The 18,470-nt window shown below is 49.5% G+C and overlaps 3 protein-coding genes across 3 annotated transcripts; all 3 read right to left on the bottom strand.

Moving 5' to 3' along the window:
• Positions 1-29: 29 nt before the first annotated feature.
• On the bottom strand, positions 30-3,789 carry LOC120696512 (laccase-23-like). The gene is made up of 3 exons (XM_039979444.1): positions 3,082-3,789; positions 2,593-2,998; positions 30-1,397 (listed from the first exon to the last, which is right to left on the bottom strand). Exons 1-3 carry the CDS (start codon positions 3,187-3,189, stop codon positions 190-192), a joined length of 1,722 nt encoding a protein of 573 aa, XP_039835378.1. The 5' UTR covers positions 3,190-3,789; the 3' UTR covers positions 30-189.
• Positions 3,790-6,615: 2,826 nt separating this feature from the next.
• On the bottom strand, positions 6,616-10,124 carry LOC120696511 (probable leucine-rich repeat receptor-like protein kinase IMK3). The gene is made up of 2 exons (XM_039979443.1): positions 8,311-10,124; positions 6,616-7,623 (listed from the first exon to the last, which is right to left on the bottom strand). The coding sequence occupies exons 1-2, from the start codon at positions 9,977-9,979 to the stop codon at positions 6,983-6,985; spliced, it is 2,310 nt and encodes a 769-aa protein (XP_039835377.1). The 5' UTR covers positions 9,980-10,124; the 3' UTR covers positions 6,616-6,982.
• Positions 10,125-14,110: 3,986 nt separating this feature from the next.
• LOC120696510 (protein NUCLEAR FUSION DEFECTIVE 4-like) lies at positions 14,111-17,704 on the bottom strand. The gene is made up of 3 exons (XM_039979442.1): positions 17,091-17,704; positions 14,788-15,650; positions 14,111-14,708 (listed from the first exon to the last, which is right to left on the bottom strand). Exons 1-3 carry the CDS (start codon positions 17,484-17,486, stop codon positions 14,216-14,218), a joined length of 1,752 nt encoding a protein of 583 aa, XP_039835376.1. The 5' UTR covers positions 17,487-17,704; the 3' UTR covers positions 14,111-14,215.
• Positions 17,705-18,470: the final 766 nt, after the last annotated feature.

Here is an 18,470-nt window from a genome sequence, read left to right as displayed (position 1 = left end):
GATGGGAGCCCAACAAAACTTTGGACGGATTAAATTGGCAATGTTTATGTCTTGATTGATGCCCAGAGCTAGGCTGTGATTTGTAATAAATAATCCTGTGAATTGTTACAGTAGGAATATTCCAAATAATTAATCAGCATCAGGCAATAAGCAGACGAGATGAATCTGAAACTGTTAATGCTGGCTCATTCAGCAGAGCGGGAGGTCCGGTGGAGGTGCCTCGAGAGACTGCAGCTCCCCGACGCCGTCCTCGACGAGGAAGGCCATGGCGAGGCCCCAGGTGATGTGCACGTCCAGATGGCAGTGCATCAGCCACACCCCCGGGTTGTCCGCCACGAACCGGATCACCGCCCACCCGTTCACCGGCACGCCCACCGTGTTCCTCATCGGCGGGTCCTCCAGGTTCAGCCTGCCCGTGTCCCTGGCGGCGTTGAAGTTGCCGAACCCCTCGCCCAGGATGTAGAAGTCGTAGCCGTGGAGGTGGATGGGGTGGTTCTCGCCGGCCAAGATGCTGGTGCCCTGCAGCACCACCTGCACGGCGGCGCCGTACCTGAGCCTGTACACCTTGGTGCCAGGTGCCGGCTGCCACAGCGCGCGGCTCACGTTCTGCGCCGTGTAGTCGAACTGCACCGGCGGGGTGCCGGGGAAGTCAGCGCTGAACACGCCGCCGCCGCCGCCTTGGTAGCGCGCCGCCTGCAGGATGGACAGGGTGGACGGCAGCACGAAGGAGACGTTGTTGATGCTCGCCGCGAACCGCGTGTTGTTGGGCCCGCCGCAGCTCTGCTGGCCCGCCGCCGAGCAGTTGATGAGCCCCACGCCCACGGTGAAGAAGAGGTTCTCGTCCATGCGCGACGGGAGCTCCGCCTTGCGCAGGCCGCGCAGGCTCGTCGTGAACGCCGTCGCCGTGCCCGTGTCGTTGTAGGCCGGGAGCGTCGGCATCGCGGGGCTGCCGCTGCCGCTGCCGCCGCCGTAGTCGAAGATGGCGGTGCTGGTGGTGTTGTCGAAGGGGACGCCCTGGGCGCTGGCGTAGGCGCGGGCGGCGAGGTAGTACCGGCCGGGCGGCTGGTCGAAGGTGACGAGGACGTCGGTGGTCTGGCCGGGCGCGATCATGAGCACCGACGTGGCGTGGGGCTTGGTGTAGGAGGCGTCGGCGCCGACGACGGTCATGGTGTGGCCGGCGAGGGAGACGAAGAGCTCCGTGTTGAGCGCGGCGTTGATGAAGCGCAGCAGGTTGGTCTCGCCGGACCTGACGGGGAACGTGGTGGTGTCCTTGGAGGAGCACCTGTAGAGGTCGCCGGGCTGGCCGTTGACGGTGAGGGCGTCGGAGATGTTGGGCGCGGCGCCGGTGCGGGTGGCGGTGCGGACCACGTCCATGGGGTTCATGTCCCACCATTCCCCTGCATTCCCATCAACACTCTTTCTTGTCAATAAATTAATTAAAGTTGCAATCCCGATTAGTACCTCCGAATTTTTCTACACCAATTTCATTAGGATTTTAATTGACAAATAGACAATGGCTAAAATTCTGTTTGTTTCTTTTCCTTCTTCCGGAGGACTAGTGAGTCAGTCTAGCTTGTTCATCAACACCTAAGCTGTAGGACGGCGTGCCTACTGTGGAACGAATGTGGGCCGCAATAACAGCCCAAATAAATAAAAGAAGCATCCTGCTAATGATGCAATTTTGATTATGGAGCTTGAAAAGTGATGATGGTACACTATAACCCTAGATATAGATTAATTTAGTATACAAATTAATCCTTTCTGCTTCCAGACAACTGAAGCTACTCTGCTTCCACAGGGAATAACTCTGAAACCAGTTGTTTGGCTTTGGGAATGCTTTTTTTTTTCGAGAATACGCATATAAAAAAAATATTAGCACAGACAGAGTGAGTTGTCCTTATACAGTAATACATTGATCTAATGACCCACTATATATGTTATACTTTTCCTTTCAGAGAACACAGTTTTTATGTATGAGGGTTGTTGGACCCACAAGTCAGTGGCATGGCTCTGAGTATGTAACAAAATTAAGAAGACCGAGCAGCAGTCGATGACGCTTCAAGTGTAAAGGTGTGTTTACTTTTAATTTTGTGATAGATCCAACATGATGACGATGCGTGTTTGACTCTCATGTGTGCAGCAGCTAGGGTAGTAAGCTATAATGAGCAAGCTGGTATCAACCAACAACTAACAGAATGATAACACTGACTAACATGCGTGAAAAGTGAAAAAGAAATGCTAATCATGCATCGTCTCTATTCTCTAATATATTTTCTAGCTCTGGCCCACACCACGTACACTTGCATTGCGAAACCTGGCCAATCAAATGGCTGCATGCTTGCTTCCACAAGCTAATAAGCTTGTTAGGTTAGTTGGTGGGAGAAGCTTTCAGCTCCTAGGTTGAAGCCTAATTTTCAACTCCAACTTCAGGGTGTGTCATTTGTCAGCATCAAAGTTATATAATGCTGTTGATCCAAGTTTTTCCTTGTTAATTTGGGGATCGGAAGAAATAAAAAGGATACATTAATCATTTGTGCGTGCAAGAATTTGTCAGAAAATCAATGTCATTAGCTAGCTAGTAGCAGGTTGTACCGAGCAGGATGGGGATCTCCCTGGCGGGTGGCTTGCCGGCGTTGAAGGGGTAAGGGACGCCGGAGCGGGGGCGGATGATGAGGGCGCCGTGTACGGTAGCCCGGAGCCAGGAGCTGTGGGCGTGCCACCACAGGGTGCCCTCCTGCCCGGCGACGGTGAAGCGGTAGGTGAAGCTCTGGCCAGGGCGGATGGGGCACTGCGTCACGTACTCGGGCCCGTCCGACCACCCCGTCCGCATCTGCCGGACGCCGTGCCAGTGCACCGTCACGTTGTAGCCGCCCCGGTTGATGACCCTCACGATCAGGGAGTCGCCCTCGCTCACCTCCAACGCCGGCCCCGGGAACTGCCCGTTCACCGTCATGATGCTGTGCTTCCGGCACAACCTCGTCACCGCCGCCTCCTGGACCTGCAGCAGCCGCATGCCATTGCCATTCAGATCAGATGGATCACCAAACAGTAATTACTCCTATCATCTATATTGGTAATTACCACGAACTCATGGTACTGCTCCTTGGCAACTACTGTCTGCTGCAGCAGCCAGCAGAGGAGAAGAGCAGCAACCTGCAGGGTCATCAGGAGCACTGAGGACGTTGACATGCCGGATGCTTGCTTGCTCCTCTCTTCTGCTTCAGTATTGATTAGAATTGCTTATGCAAGGGTCTCTTTATATAGGAGCAGCAGTAGCAGGTGGTGGTGGAGGTGCAGAGCAGAAAGCAGGGGGGATACAGAGATCATGTTACAAAGAAAAAGAAGATCCTGCATTCCTGCTAGCTAGCTACAAAGTCATTAGACAGCGGTGGTTTTGTGGTTGGCATACATGACCAATGCATCCTCCTATGGTGGTGAACCAATGCATGGAACGATGATGGCACGCATCATCTTTTGACACTCACATTTGCTTTCTCTTACTTTCTGCTTCTAGCCTTGTAGGACGAGTAGTACAGTACACAGCAGCAACGCTTCACTTGCTTCACGCATGCATGCACTCCGTTATTCAATGTGCATGCCAATGACAGTAACAACCACACTCCAGTTGGTCGGGACAACCACTGCTGCACCATATGTATGTGCTTCCATTTCAACCTCACAAAGAAACAGGCTTCTCCGTCCCAGTGCTAACTTGGCTAACTCATCACCTCCTTTCTCGGCCAGCTAATAACTAGCTACAAGTCTATTGCATTTTCCTCTGCGTATATGAAGATCGATGAAGCTCCTCAGAGGACAGTTTATAACTAACAGGGCTTTCCAAAGACTAAATAATGCGTGTGGATTTGTATTACTCGGCAGGTCTTTTCCGAAAAGGAAACAAATTACAAAGACATACATGACCTTATCATCTATGGCTGGATACTTTCATCATACATAATGTTTTGGCTAGGTAACTCCTGTGATCATGCTTCCATAACTAGCTTTAGCTTTCCTCTCTCAAGGACTGACTGAAACATCATCATAATAAGATAGAGCCTACCTTCCAAGATCAATGAGAGTATGGCATTGGTCAGCAGATCTTATCCTACAAGGAAACCTACAAAGGACATAATCCCCCTATCAGCATCATGGGTTGCCTCCAATGTTCACATGTGTGCATACCCAAATTACATATTTGTGTACATGGATGATAACTGTCCACCGTACGTCGATGGAATTTTATTACTTCATTATTTATCACTTGATAGCTGAATCAGGTCCAGAACCAACACGCATCAACTTCACCATTTGGAGTTTATGCAATATCTCAAATCAAATGAAACAGGCTAAGTACCTAAACGTTTATTCAAAACGAAACAGAGAAAGAGCTTTAATGCTCATTTGATAATCAAGCAGAGCTCTAAAAGCCAAATGTTTAGGCAGACTCCAAAAGCAGACTCATGGTCAGAAGCATTGCAATATTTCGATTCATCAGAAAAGTAAATGCATATCCTAACCAAGGGTCACATGCATAGACCTGTCTGCAACTTGCATTTTACCATTACCATTGTTGCAGCACATGCTCTTTTATCATGAGTTATCCCGAGCATGTTTCCATTAGAAGAATCATTATGCATGAATTAAGGAATCATGGCCAGTGGGGCCACTATTCCCACAAATGTTTCCACTTGCAACAAAGATTCCTTAGCTTTTGTTTCATTTTATTAGAACTAAATACTTCATTCCTAATTCTTCCCTTCGTCAACCTTTTTCGCATCCGAAATCCCATGAAGACAGTGAGATCACTATTCAGTAGCAACTTTCTTTCGTCCTTTTGACTGCCGAATCTCTTTGTATCCATTTTTTTTCCGGACATGACTAACTGAATCTTTACTTTGGCTGTTTGGCACAGGTTGTTAATCTTGCACTGCCAAATTTCAAATGGAAGCATAACTACACTGTTTGACCATAACGACCTGTCTTTGTTGCTAGGATCAAAAGCGCATCACTGCATATAGATTGTCTCCTTTTTGTTGCTTGCACCACAGAACAAAGTACTTGTTCTATCAAATGATTCATGCCCACGAGCTGTGGTTGGCAAAAGTACAGCAAGAAGCGTGCTGTGTGCTAACCACCAAATACTGTTCATTGATTCAGTAGGCAAGTACCCAATCTGTTCTAGCTTCAGACGGTTTCTTGCAATTCAAGGCAGTCTAAAGTCAAACAGAAAGAACAGCAAGAATCTTGAAGAAGAAGGAAGAAATGCAATTTGGCATAAAAGGGAGAGATTTGCTTGGTGGCAAAGGGCTCAAAGATATTTTAATAGGCTGGGATGTAGCACGATGCTAATTTGGAGGCATCTAACAACTCTTGTGCTCCATTGCTTGTCCTTCAAAAACTGAAACAAGGAACCATGGTTTTCTTCAACTTCCATCCATAATTCAAAACAAAAAGGAACAGATTTCATGGCGTGGGATTGCTACTTCTTGGATAAAGCACTTCTTGGATAAAGCTCAAGAACTGTGATATGATTTCTCATGTCCAGAATGACCAAGCTTAAATCTGAACATTGTTGGCGATGCAATGAATGTTTGACATGTCAGAAAAATCTCGATAAACAAAGAATATGTTGGAACAAATGCCCATAGTCCCAATGAAATAGTGCTTGTGATTAGTTGAAACACCAGAAAACTTAATATACTGAGTTGCATGTTTAGCATGAAGTAGGGAGCCAAAGAGATTCTGCAATTGTGCAACCAACAACTTCCAGTGCAACGAACAAGCTGATGGTGCCATGCATTTGAGAGTACTAATTAGCAAAATATACCTTTGTTATGAACCTTTTTAATTGGAAATAATTGAAGCAAAAGAATCTTTAAATAGCATTTGTAAAGTATAATTTGTATGATTTTAAAATTCTGATGCAATGATATTGCCCCACTTCTTTGAACCTGTGATCGGCTGGCAATGTCATTCTGCGACTAAAAGCCTGTTTGCATTGGTATGATCACAAAAATAGTGTAGCTTTAGGGCCGTGCGAAGTGACTGGTATAAGCTGATTGATATAACTGAACTGACGATGTATTATTTTCAGTATATGCGTCTACTTTGCTACCTTTTGTAGAATGTGCGAACACAGTAACTCAGCTGCAAACTAGACACAGTGCCAATCAGTTTTTTTTTTGATGAAGACAGTGCCAATCAGCGACCGTTAGATTCTCAGAGTTGTTGATGTTGGGTCTCCATCTGGTTGAACCAAAAGTGTGGTTGGATAGTTTTGTCGTTTTGTGGCATGCAGGTTGGTATACTCAGGCTGGAGCATGGTTACTTATTTACCAAAGGTTGTTGCAGTAAAATGTTTTGTTACATGCTGATGGTGATTCCTATTCTTCCTCTCATTGACTAGCAGTTAGCAGGTGCTTTGTTTGTTGCACCCCAAAGTTCTCCCTCCACCTGTTGTTCCAGGGACAATACATTACATTTACAGCAGTGTGGTTAGTGCAGGGATCACCTGAACTCGGTCTGCACTCTGTATCGTCTGCACAATCTGCTGTAACCTGTAATAAACACAAACACATCCTCTGTTGGACTCGGACAGCTTGAACAAAAACAGTATGGCAAATTCAGTATTCTATTCATCATCGTCACTAATTCACCACCATCCTCACAAACATTGATGGACAAGTAAATCAAATAGAAAATGCATTATTATACTACTAGTAATATTTCTCCTCTTTTTCCATCCTTGTTCCTAGGCTGCTACATACAGCCATTGATTCTAGTGCAAAAATAACATTTGCCTATACAAACTGAAAATTACTACCTAGCAACGCCAGTGGTAGAAGTAGAAGTAATACTTCGCGATCAAACGAATCAAAGAATTTCTAGATATATATATATCTCTCTCTCTACCTAAACGATTCCTTTTCTTCACGTAATTCTTGCCTTTGCGGTTTGCCTTGCACAACTGGTGCTAGCGGCGCTACTCGTCTCCTGCAGAAGCCGCCAGCACATGAGCACCACCACCTTCCTCGCTTGGCCCGGCGCCGCCATCTGACCCCGGCCTGATCTGCTCGAGCTGCCGCAGCACCTCCCGGGCCTCAGGCCGCACCGACAGCACCGGGTCCACACAGTGGAGCGCTAGCTTGAGCGTGTCCATCAGCTCGTCCCCGACGGGATCTGCCGCGGCGTCGCGCATCAGCTCCAGGTCGAACACCTCGCTGGTCCACTCCTCCTTGACGATGGAGGCCACCCACTGTGGCAGGTCCATGCCGTTCGTGCTCTCGGCGGGGGTCTTGCCCGTCAGCAGCTCCAGGATGATCACGCCCAGGCTGTACACGTCCGTCTTGGCGTTCGCCTTCTTCAGCTTCGACAGCTCCGGCGCGCGGTACCCCAGCGCGCCCGCAGCGGCCAGCACGTTCGAGTTCGCCGCCGTCGTCATCAGCCGGGACAGCCCGAAGTCGGAGATCTTGGGGTTGCATTGCTCGTCGAGGAGGACGTTGCTGGCAGTCAGATTGCCGTGCACGATGCTCATGTCGTCGTGGAGGTAGGCCAGGCCACGGGCTGTGCCCTTGGCGATTGTCATCCGCGTCGCCCAGTCCACCGGCGTGTTCGGAGCGCGAGCTGCATCAATGCCATTCCATTCATCAGGAAACATCAAGTGTTAGTACACAAGTTCAGAGTTTCAGTTTCACAGTGTCAGAAAGTGCAGAGTTTCAGAAATGAAAGGCATATCAGGTTGGGAACAATTTATCAATAGACTTCGTAAAACATAGATGAACAATGCTGATGAAGCAGTATTGTTGAAACAAGAATTTACCCTTTACTTGGACAAATAATATCTAATTCGTTAACTGTTAGCAAACAAAGTGTTAAGACATCTTCAGAGTTACAGTTAAGGCACTGAACACAGCAAAATACTGAACACTTGTTGCATACTATTGACTTGTCTGCATAGGTCATGATTCATGAGATGCTCTGAGTGACAGGTTTTTTGACATGTTAAGGTTTAAACCGAGTTCACTCTTATATCTGATTAATCAAAAGCGGCTGTAATGCAAAGTTGGCATGCAATGTCTGAATGTGCAAGTGTTCAGAATATGCCCTCGCTGAAACATACTAGCAATTAACAAGCTGCAGGAGCACATCACATTCCAATTCACTAATAGTTAGCGAAACTCCCTTGTCAATTGGCAGTGTTCCTAGGCAGCAAGCATTTTAAGTGGGATTTCTCAATCATATATCAAACATTCAGAAATTAGTAATGCTGGAGATAACAAAAGCGAAGAAGATAGGGATAGGAAGTCTGACCGTGCAAGAACGAGGTGAGGCTGCCCTTGGGCATGTAATCGAAGACGAGCAGCTTCTCCCCCTTTGGCCCCAGGTAGTAGGCCCTGAGCGGCAGCAGGTTGGGGTGGCGGATCCTGCCGAGCACCGCCGCCTCGGCCTCGAAGTCTTTGTGTCCCTTGGTGATCTTCTCCCTGAGGCGCTTGACGGCCACCAGGCTGCCGTCCTCGAGCGTGGCCTTGTACACGGTGCCGTAGGTGCTCTTCCCCATGATCTCGGCGGTGGCGCACAGCAGGTCGTCCGCCGTGAAGGCGAGCGGCCCGTCGAAGTGCACGAGCTTGCCGCCGATGTCGCCGCCGGACTCCACCTCCGCGGCGCCGGAGCCTGGCTTCTCGCCGCGTCCGGCGGCCGCGGCTCCGGCGGCGGCATCCTTGGGCGCCTGCTGCTTGCCGCTCGTCCTTGCTCCTGCTGCGGCGGTAGACCTCTTCCTTGTGAGGAAACAGAGGAGGAGGCAGCAGAGGAGCAGCAGGATGAGGACGCCGACGACGATCCCGGCAATGATGAGTGCAAGCTCCTTGGTGCTGAACTTGCGGCGGCCGCGGGACTCCTCGGCGGGTGAGGACGGCGCTGACGGCGCAGGGGATGGCGGGGAGGCCGGGCAGGGCGTGGAAGCAGAGTAGCCGCAGAGCTGGATGTTCCCGGTGAATGCGGGCTCCCCGAACTTGCGGGCGAGGGCGGCTGGCACGGCGCCGGAGAGGTTGTTGTAGGAGACGTTGAAGGAGCGGAGCGTGGCGGTGAGGTTGGCGGGGATGGTGCCGTTGAGGTTGTTGGCGGAGAGGTCGAGGTCCTGGAGCTTGGTGAGCTTTGCAAGCGAGTCCGGGATGGGCCCGTCGAGGGAGTTGTGCGCGAGGCTGAGGAAGGCGAGCTGGTATGCCCCGGTGATGGCCTCCTTGTTGTTGTTGAGGAGCTTGGAAGAAGGGGAGTTGGTGGAGGCTGCGAATGCGTCGGGGATGGGACCGGAGAGGTTGTTGTAGGAGAGGTCGAGGACGAGGAGGGAGGCGGAGGCGAGGACCTCGGCGGGGATGTCAGCAGAGAGCGCGTTGCGGCTGAGGTTGAGGCGGATGAGCTTGGTGGAGTTAGCGATGGCGGCCGGGATGGCGCCGGTGAGGCGGTTGTTGCTGGCGTCGAAGGACTGGAGCGCGAGGCATGCGCCGAGGGAGGCGGGGAGGGCGCCGGAGAAGCGGTTGTTGAAGAGGTAGAGGCCGCGGAGGTCGGGGAGGAAGCCGAGGGATGCCGGGATGGGGCCCGCGATGGCGTTGTCGTGGAGGCTGAGCCTGCGGAGTCGGGTGAGCTGGCCGAGGCCCCGCTGGGAGAGGGTGCCGCCGAGGCCCCGCCAGGGGAGCGTGATGGCGACGACGCTGCCGAGGACGCACTTGATGCCGAGCCAGGCGCCGGAGCAGGCGGTGAGGCCGGAGTCGTTCCAGGAGCGGAGGAAGCCGTAGGGGTCGGAGAGGTCGTGGCGGATGGCCTGGAGGCCCTGGTAGTCGGCCTGGGAGATGACGACGCCGTCGCCGGCGGGGTGGTGGTGGGCGGCGGCGGCTTTAGCGGTAGGCGGCGGAGCGAGCAGGAGGAGAAAGAGGAAGAGGAAGAGGAGGGGAGGCCTGCTGCGGCGCGGCAGCGACAGCAGCAGCATGGTGGTGGATTTGGAATGAGATGGAAGCAGGCCAGCCAGGGGAATTGCAAAGAGTTACGTGGATTGAGAAGAGAGGGGAGGAGGAAGAAGCAGGAGGAGAGCGCGATCAATGAATGCCGTGTGTTTGTGATGAAGTGGGCAGAGCAGAGCAGAGGAATGGGCGCAACGGCTAGTCGGAGAGCAGCAGCAACGCACACTGCACTGCACTGCACTGCACAACCAGTTTAATTATTTATTTTTATTATTTTGTGCAACGGCTAGTTCCGAGTCGGACCCGAGGAACCAGGCCAGGCCCACAACGCAACGCAACGGGCTCCTTTTGTTGGACTGGACTGGACTGTCCCAGACCAGATAGGAAGGAATATTGTAGGCCCTACCCAGCCCAGCCCAACAGAGGCCCTAACCCGCACCATACAAGCAGTTGATGCATGAGTCTGCCCATATAACAAACAAATATTGTTATTAACACTCTCAAAAAAAATATTATTATTAACAATATCAAAGTCACATCACACAGCATATGCTGCTTTGTTGAATGTGAATCCCAATTCAGACATCCATAAAACGGTGACACCACTCCCTCAACATATGCCAATCATCCAAGCAAAACTATATACATAACAACAACGCCAATCTGAGTCTGCTCATGTTCCATAGCCTGCGTATCGCCGGCGCTTCGCTCGCTGTTGAGAAACTACAAGCTTGCCCTACTGCTAGACACCCGATACCTATCCGTTGACCCATACGAGACTACACTCGACCATGTCACCAAGCTCATCTACCCGGCTTCCAAACTTTTCTATAACAACTCTTCAAGTTGGATACATTAATCAATCACAGTTCAGCAAACATGTTTGTTGGAATCTTTGCTTCTTATATGCCCAGACAGGGAGCATGAACAGTATGAAAATAGCAATAGAAGTATGTACTTATTTCTCTAGTAAATGACCAGAAAATTCAACTCTTTACACTGTGAAGAGAGGGGGGCTATTTATACCTCTGGCCCTCGGCCAGATATCCCCAATTTGCCCCATTCCAACTCATGTACAGCTCATTTACAGACGGTTTCAGGGTAAAATCACAAGGTGAGAGATGTACAAATCTGACCTTCTCACGTATTCACGTTTTACACGCACGCCTATTCCCGACGAAGGTCCTGAAGTCCTTCGTCTGGCTTGTATTCTGTATTTGATATCCTTCGGGCTTCGAGATCCTTCGCAGGTCCTGGTCCCGACGGTTTTGTTTTCGAGCGATCGGTCGTCACCTTTGTTACCGAAGGTTAGCTTCCTGGTCCTTCGCGGGTCTTGCTCTCCTGGCTTGTGCTTCCGGGCGATCGATTGCATCCTTCGGTCCTTCGAAGGTGGTTTCCCTGGCCCTAAGCGCCCTCGTGGGCGGCAGTCACCCTTCGGGTGTGCTTGTTTCCCTTCATCGGAGCCCTGCAGACAGGTTAGGAGGCGTTTTCGAGGGTGGGATCGACCTACGGGTGCTTATCCGAAGGTCCAATCCCCACCCCAACAGTAGCCCCTCGAGGGCGAGGTCCGAAGCCGACGGTCCGAACCCACGTTGTTGAAGAAGATTGTGCGCATCCTTCGGGAAGCTCCCGAGGAAAAACGTCTCCCGAACCATCGGCTGCAACGGTCGAATTTGGGTGTGTACGTGTCAGGCTCCGATTGCGCCGCTGGAGCGGCCGACTCCTCGATTTTACCGTTGGTACTGTGGCTTTCCCCTGCCTATATAAGCGGAGGAGGAGGGGGGTAAAACCTGTGCCCTCTTGAGCTTCGCTTACCTTCGTCGCTTTTTGGAGTAAAGCGCTTCTTCAGGTTCTGTTTCGTGCGAGATCAACCTGTTCTTTTCTCTCTCGGTGTAAGTAGTTTGGTGGTTCATGGCTCGCACTAGGCAAACGGCCAGATTGATCGAAGGTTAGAATTAACCCTTTTATCTGCTTTGACTTTCTTTGCTTTTCTGTAGATATGGCATTCATTAAGAAAGGGGTTCTCCTCTAGTAATCACAAATTACAACGACATATATTCAGAAAATATGAATACATTTATTAATCTTTTGCTCACCATGGTTCACGGGTAGATTGGCTGGCTGTCTTCTTGGTCAATGGTTCAGTGCCCGTGCGCCCCTGCTGGCCTGCCCCTGGGCGGCCCTATGCAGTGCGGAGCAGGGGCGCGGCTCGCAGCGGCGTGGGCACGCGACAGGCGGCCGGAACGGCGGAATAGGGGCGGACCACGAGCGGCGAGCCGGAGCCGGATCCGGGCTCGCAGCATGTGCGCGCTGGCCTCGGGCACCGGGGGTGACGAGCGCTAGGGCCGGCGGCGCGCTAGGGCAGGCGCCAGGGCAGGCGTGGAGCTGGGGAAATTGGCTGGGAGGGGCGTCGTCGGGCTCGGGTAGGAGCGTCAGGAGGCTGGGCGAGTGGGAGGTGTTAGGGGTGGGCTGCTGAGGTGTTTTGGCGGCTAAAAGAGAGATTGAGACTTGGTTTGTTGTATGATTTTCATTTTTTTAAAATCATATACATGGAATATATAAAATTTTTGTTCAAAAATAATTGGTATTGAATTCAAACGTAAATCGCGGAAGTCCATAAATGTTTATATTTTGGGACGGAGAGAGTACATTCACAGCAAGAGTTGAAGGAAGTCAATCTCTCAACCGACATGTTTGCCGGTAAGCCACGACATGGATTTCTAGAACATGTTGTTCCTTGGACGTCGACGTGTACAACATGTGATTTGTTGTTGGACGATGCAGGCAATAAGAAGCTTTGCAAAGCAAGAAGCTCACAATGCAAGCCCGCCGAGGGCTTCACGTCCTTCGGCGTCCTCGCCGCGGTCCTCGGCACGCTGGCGATCGTCGACATGGCGTTCGTCACGCCGCATAACCAGCGGCAGCGGGACAAGACCATGAACATGTCTACATGGAACCCCCATACTATGGTGTGTATGATTGGCTTTTTTTTTTTGATCGAGAAATATTCCTGCTTATGGAGAAAGCATATAGTTTGGACATGGGCGCCATTTCCATTTTCCAAAGACAAATGTGTAGCAGCTTTCTCCCCCAAAAAAAGAAAAAGACAAATGTGTAGCAGCTGATGCATGAGTTTGCCCGCCCCATATGACATCGAGTCACGTCGCACAGCATATGTTGCTGCTGCTTTGTTGAATGTGCATCCCAATTCAGACTTCCATGAAACCCACTCCACTCACGATTCCTCCAAACTTTAAAATTTCAAAAGATTTGTAAAACGTCCGTATGGTGTACCAAATGTAGTTGAAAAAAAATTCGCATTACACAAATGGACTGCGAGACAAATCTAATGAACCTAATTAGGCTGTGATTAGACACTAAATTACTACAGTAAACATGCTCTAATGACAGATTAACTAGACTTATTAGATTTGTCTCGTAGTTTACAGACGAGTTCTGTAATTAGTTTTGTGATTAGTTTAGATTTAGTACTTTAAATATGAAAAAATTTCCTTTCAAAATTCAAAAAAGGGGAACTAAACACGGCCTTATATTATTATACGCTGAATGTATTCTTCTTCAGTAATCGAGTCGCAATAACAAAAAAAGAAAAGAAAAAAAAACCTCATTCATATACGGAGTAGTAGATCGAGCTGCCAGAAGAATGCTAGTAGTAGTAGTACGAATCAATCAATCGATTAAAGCAACAAGCATACTCAAATAAGTTATCACATCCAATTCTCCAATTGATTCTCCATCACTCACACGCGTCCTCCTCCTGTGCTGCCTGCTGCAGTAGCCAGGAAGGACATGAGCAGCTCCTCCGGCACGCGGAACGCGCCGTGCGCGCACACCACGGCCGCCCCCAGGGCCAGCGCCGAGAAGATGAGCGACCCCACGGAGGTCAGGAACACCACGAACGCCGAGGACGCGATCAGGCCCCCCAGCACCTCCTTGTCGGAGAAGGTGCGCCCGAAGGCGGCGAGCGGCGCCGCGTCGGCGGGGCGGCCGCCGGGACGACGGCGGTGGTGGGGAGGAGCGGAGGGGAGGCCTATCCTCTTGATGTGTCTTGTGATCACTATATTTATTGTGTCAAGTGCTGCTAGGATCTAGTAATTTCCTATCCTCTTGATGTGTCTTGTGGTGGTACTCATTTCGTGTATCTATATATATGTAACAATTTCAGCTAAAACTAAACCAAAATTTTGTACAAGCTAACAATGATTTTTCAAAGCAGCAAGGCACTGGTCAAGGAGTTTCTCTGTTCAACTGGAAACTTGGTGCTTACAACTTGATCGACCAGCAGTAGTAGCATAAGCTGGTTTTGTTCTTTTGAATAGGACTATGCTCGATGCTAACCCCAGCAATGTGATGCAACCCCACACGAAGAAGGTGGTTGAGTAGCACTTCGCCCCCATGCACACAATCATGGTGTCAATAGTGCCAGTGCGGTTATCCATTACTGACATTCTTTGGCCATTCGAGTCGTATACCATGGCAGCAATCTGGCCATAGAGGAATGAGCCCAGTGGGATATTGGTGATTAGGATGTTGTGATTCACACCGACGCTATTTGGTCCAAAGAGCTCGGAGGTCACCGATACTGCTGCAGCGAAGATGAACCCTGAGCTTAAGCCAACTAGGGCTGTTCCTACTACCAGAGCACTTCCATCTTGTTGTTTCCACATAAGGAAAAAGGCCATTGGCATTGGCACCAAGGCAGCAGCAAGCCACCCTGTCCGAGCAAGTGACACCGTCCTGTATACAGATTGTATATATAGTTAGTTAGGAGGCCATGTGATGATGATTGATAAGATATAGAGCAAGATAGAAGAACCTGTGAAGGACGTCGGGGAGTGCAGAGAGAAGACGGCCGAAGAAGGAGAAGGATGAGTAGACAGCAAGTAGCATGGTGAGCCGTGACTGCTGGTGCAATGATTGCGCAATCTGCCCCAAGTTGTTGCTGTATACCAGCCCAACAGTGGCTCCACAGAAGTAGGCTATGTAGTAGAGCCAGAAGTCCACACACCCAATGAGCCTCTTTGCACTATGTTCGTCACCGAGCACCGCCAGGCGGCCCTTGTGTAGTATTGTTCCACAACAATTGCCCTGCAGCTGGTGATCCATTGTTTTTTCCATCACGGCATCAGCCACTGTCTGATGATTGTTGCTGGTTAGTAGTGGTTTATGTGGGTCGTCATGGTTTAGTGGAGATGCAGGGTCAGGGCCATGTGAGCAACTGGAACAGGCAGGGATGATGAGAGGAAGGGCGAGGAGAACCATGGCACCTGTGAGGATAACCCGTGCAGCGGACCTGGTTGCGGTGAAAGATCCAAAGACCACCAGATATGTGCCAGTGACGAATGCGAGGATGTAGAGGCCAAGGAAGACACGCCTGTCATGATTGGGCATGCTGTGGAGATGGCTGTCTTGCTTGTGGCAGAGGAGTATAGCTGGGAGCGCAAGAATAGAGATGGCAAGAGGGAGGATGGCATTGAGGAGGAGGTAGACAGATGGGGACAAAGGTGATAGGGCATTTGCAAAGAGAGTGTAGAAGGCGGCGCTGAGGCCATTGAAGCTTATTGAGAGGGAGAGGGCCAGGGGGCGGTTGTTTGCGGAGAAGCTGCGTATGCAGAGAACAAAGCAGACTGTGTTGAACCAGCAGATGCTCAACCCTGCTATCAAGCAGACCAAGAACACCTGCAGTGCAACATATGAATCAGAATTTGATCGAGTAATTAAATTCACCATAAATTGCATGTTGCGGCATCTTGACAGTTTAACGTGTGTTTGTGTCTGTGTCGGGGCTTCATACATTTGGGGAAAGTCACCCTCCTGTCAAGAAAATTTGTGAGCTAATATATAGGTTTATCTGCTGAATACTGGAGGAGTGATTTGTATGCTGGGGGGGTGGCTATTTGTCATATGGAAGGCATTGTACTGGTATAAAATTCTCTGATTCTGCATCGGGGGCTTGGGATTGTGGAAGTTTGTGGTTCCATTCGTGTGCTGCTCCTGATGTATATATGAAATGAAGGTGTGGAGTAGGTGGATGATGGTGATGTTGTGAGAATGGCGTGTGTGATATGCTTATTGTGGTCTGGTCGTTAATAGAAGCAACAACAAATCAGTTGGCCAGGATGCTGATGGGATATCTGGTCGATCACTGTATGGCCTGATGGAGAAGGTTTTTATGTTGGGCACACCTATCTATCAATCAACAAGGTTCTTGTATACCAGAAAAATATGGGTAAACAGTTTGGAGTGTGCGGCGGCATATGGTTAGCTAGCTGCAGGAGAAGCGTGTGTGCGTGTGTAGGTGGCTCATCTAGCAGTCAAAGCAGAGCATGGTTTGGTTGGGAAGCAGAGCTGACTGGATGGTATTTTCAAAAAAAAATAAAATAAAAGAGTGGACTGGATGGAAGTTAATCGAATAGTCTGTGTCTCTCTAGCTCTGATGACCCCATCTCATCTTATGTATGCGACGCATCTCTTTATAAAAGTTGCAATGTCATAGTGAGTCTTAAACCTAGTATATAGTAAACTAATAACTCGTGTGCAAAGTCTCTATTAAAACTAAGCTTTAGTAGTAACTAAAATGATGAATGAATAGATGAACAAAAGGTGAGGATCGGATCGGATCATCGTAAATAAATAAATGTAAGGAAGAAGGAGCCGAGTCTTGTTCCATCCATGAAAACGAAAGGTAAATTTTACCCCACTGGTCGTATCTGGCTTAAAATTAGTAACAGGAATCAATGCTGCTGCATGTTGGTGGCGGCCGGGCAGCCACACGAAGGAAGTGAAGGAGGCAGGTAGTTTCTGTCCTATTCCTATGAAATAAATCCTCTTCCCTCCCTCCCTCCCTCCCTTTCAGCTCCGCCATGGAAATGCATACATACTGGATGCATGCAGCGAGCAAATAGCAAATGTCCCTTCAATTCCCTATCATCAGTCGCCATTGCTATCGTCCTACCCTTGTTCAGTTTGATTCTTCTTCGTTCAGAGCAAATAGCTCAATGATACTTGAACAGCAAATGGACACGCAAATAGCTCTAGCTAGCTAGCGGATTGCTGCTATTGCTTCTTGTCAGAAAAGAGAATGAATGAATGAATTGAAGCAATGGAACACATATATACCAGCGGGTATGGGATTGCGGCGAGGTTGACGGAGATGAGGCAGCCGTACTGCAGCGCGTACGCGGCGAGCCCCAGCACGGCGGCGACGAGGAGGACGGCGTGGAGGGGGATGTAGAGCAGGGCGAGGCCGGAGGACCAGCCGAATGCCTTGCCGAGGTCGGAGGCGGTGGCCAGGTAGTTGAGCGCCTCCTGGGAGATGCCCAGCGACGATTTCAGCGCCGACGAGTAGGCCGAGAAGTCGAAGTTGGTCCCCGTCAGAGCCTGGATCCACACCGTTGCAACAAGAACAGCCCACCGCCGCCACGCATCATCATCATCCCCTTCTAATTCCATCCTCCTCATCTGGTCGCCGCTCCGCCGACGGCCCTCCTCCGACGACGACACCTCTCTTGCCATTGCCTTGCCAAGCTACCACCTCCTCCTTGCTTGGTTCAGGAACAGGAAGGAGGCTGCTGCCTACCTTTAGCCTATAGGAGTATATATGTGCTATATATACACATCCATGGACCATACCAGCGCATACTTTCCATCTTCAGCCCCGCACATGTATCTTCCCTCTCTTTTCCAATCAAATCAAAGCTGCTGTCTTTTAATGCATGGTTGACTGGCTACAATCCTAGCTAATAATACTCCCTCTATTCACTTTTGATAGCTATATTTCAAAAACTTAAATGTTCAAAAATGATAGCTATATTTACTATTAGCATGGTATTGGCAATAAATAGCACTAGTTACAAGGAGTTCCTAGTTAAAACATTAGATGACCAACAAAAAAGTCTGTGGCATTTATTAGATTGATAAGCACACTTGTGGTGCCCTTGGTCATTGTGTCATATGGAAATATATCTATCAAAACTGAATGGAGGGAGTATAAGGAGGCTGCTAATTTACAGCGTGCGGCCGCACCATTTTTGGAATCCGCAACAGCACATACTACTCCATCAGTGGACCCAAAAAAGATTCCCACTAGAGAAACAATGTCCAAGTTAAAAAAGGCGTAGTTTTACATCTAAGCAACAAAATTCAAATCGGATGGTAGCATTGTGCTGGTGTCACACACGGTTTTAATGACAAAACCAAATGCATAGCTATATGTATGCCAGGATCAAGTTTCATACATATAGAAACATCATAAGTGAATAATCAGTAACAGTATCACGTAAAAGAGAAAAAAAACACAAATAAAAGATTATCAGAGTTATACAGCTTATCCTGAAAACGAAGACTCCAAACTTCACAGGCAATCGACTGGGGGTTGCGTACGCCTAGAACTCAGCAACATCTTCAAAAAAAAATCACCACAACTTTCTCCTTCTGAGCAGCAGTAAGCAAGGGTGAGTACACTTATGATTGGTACTTAGCAAGGCCACAAGAAATAAC

This window comes from Panicum virgatum, chromosome 3K (assembly GCF_016808335.1).
Source record: "Panicum virgatum strain AP13 chromosome 3K, P.virgatum_v5, whole genome shotgun sequence".
Classification (NCBI taxonomy): Eukaryota; Viridiplantae; Streptophyta; class Magnoliopsida; order Poales; family Poaceae; genus Panicum; species Panicum virgatum.
Note: the sequence above shows the minus strand (reverse complement) of the source record. Positions and strands in the feature narration are given on the sequence as shown.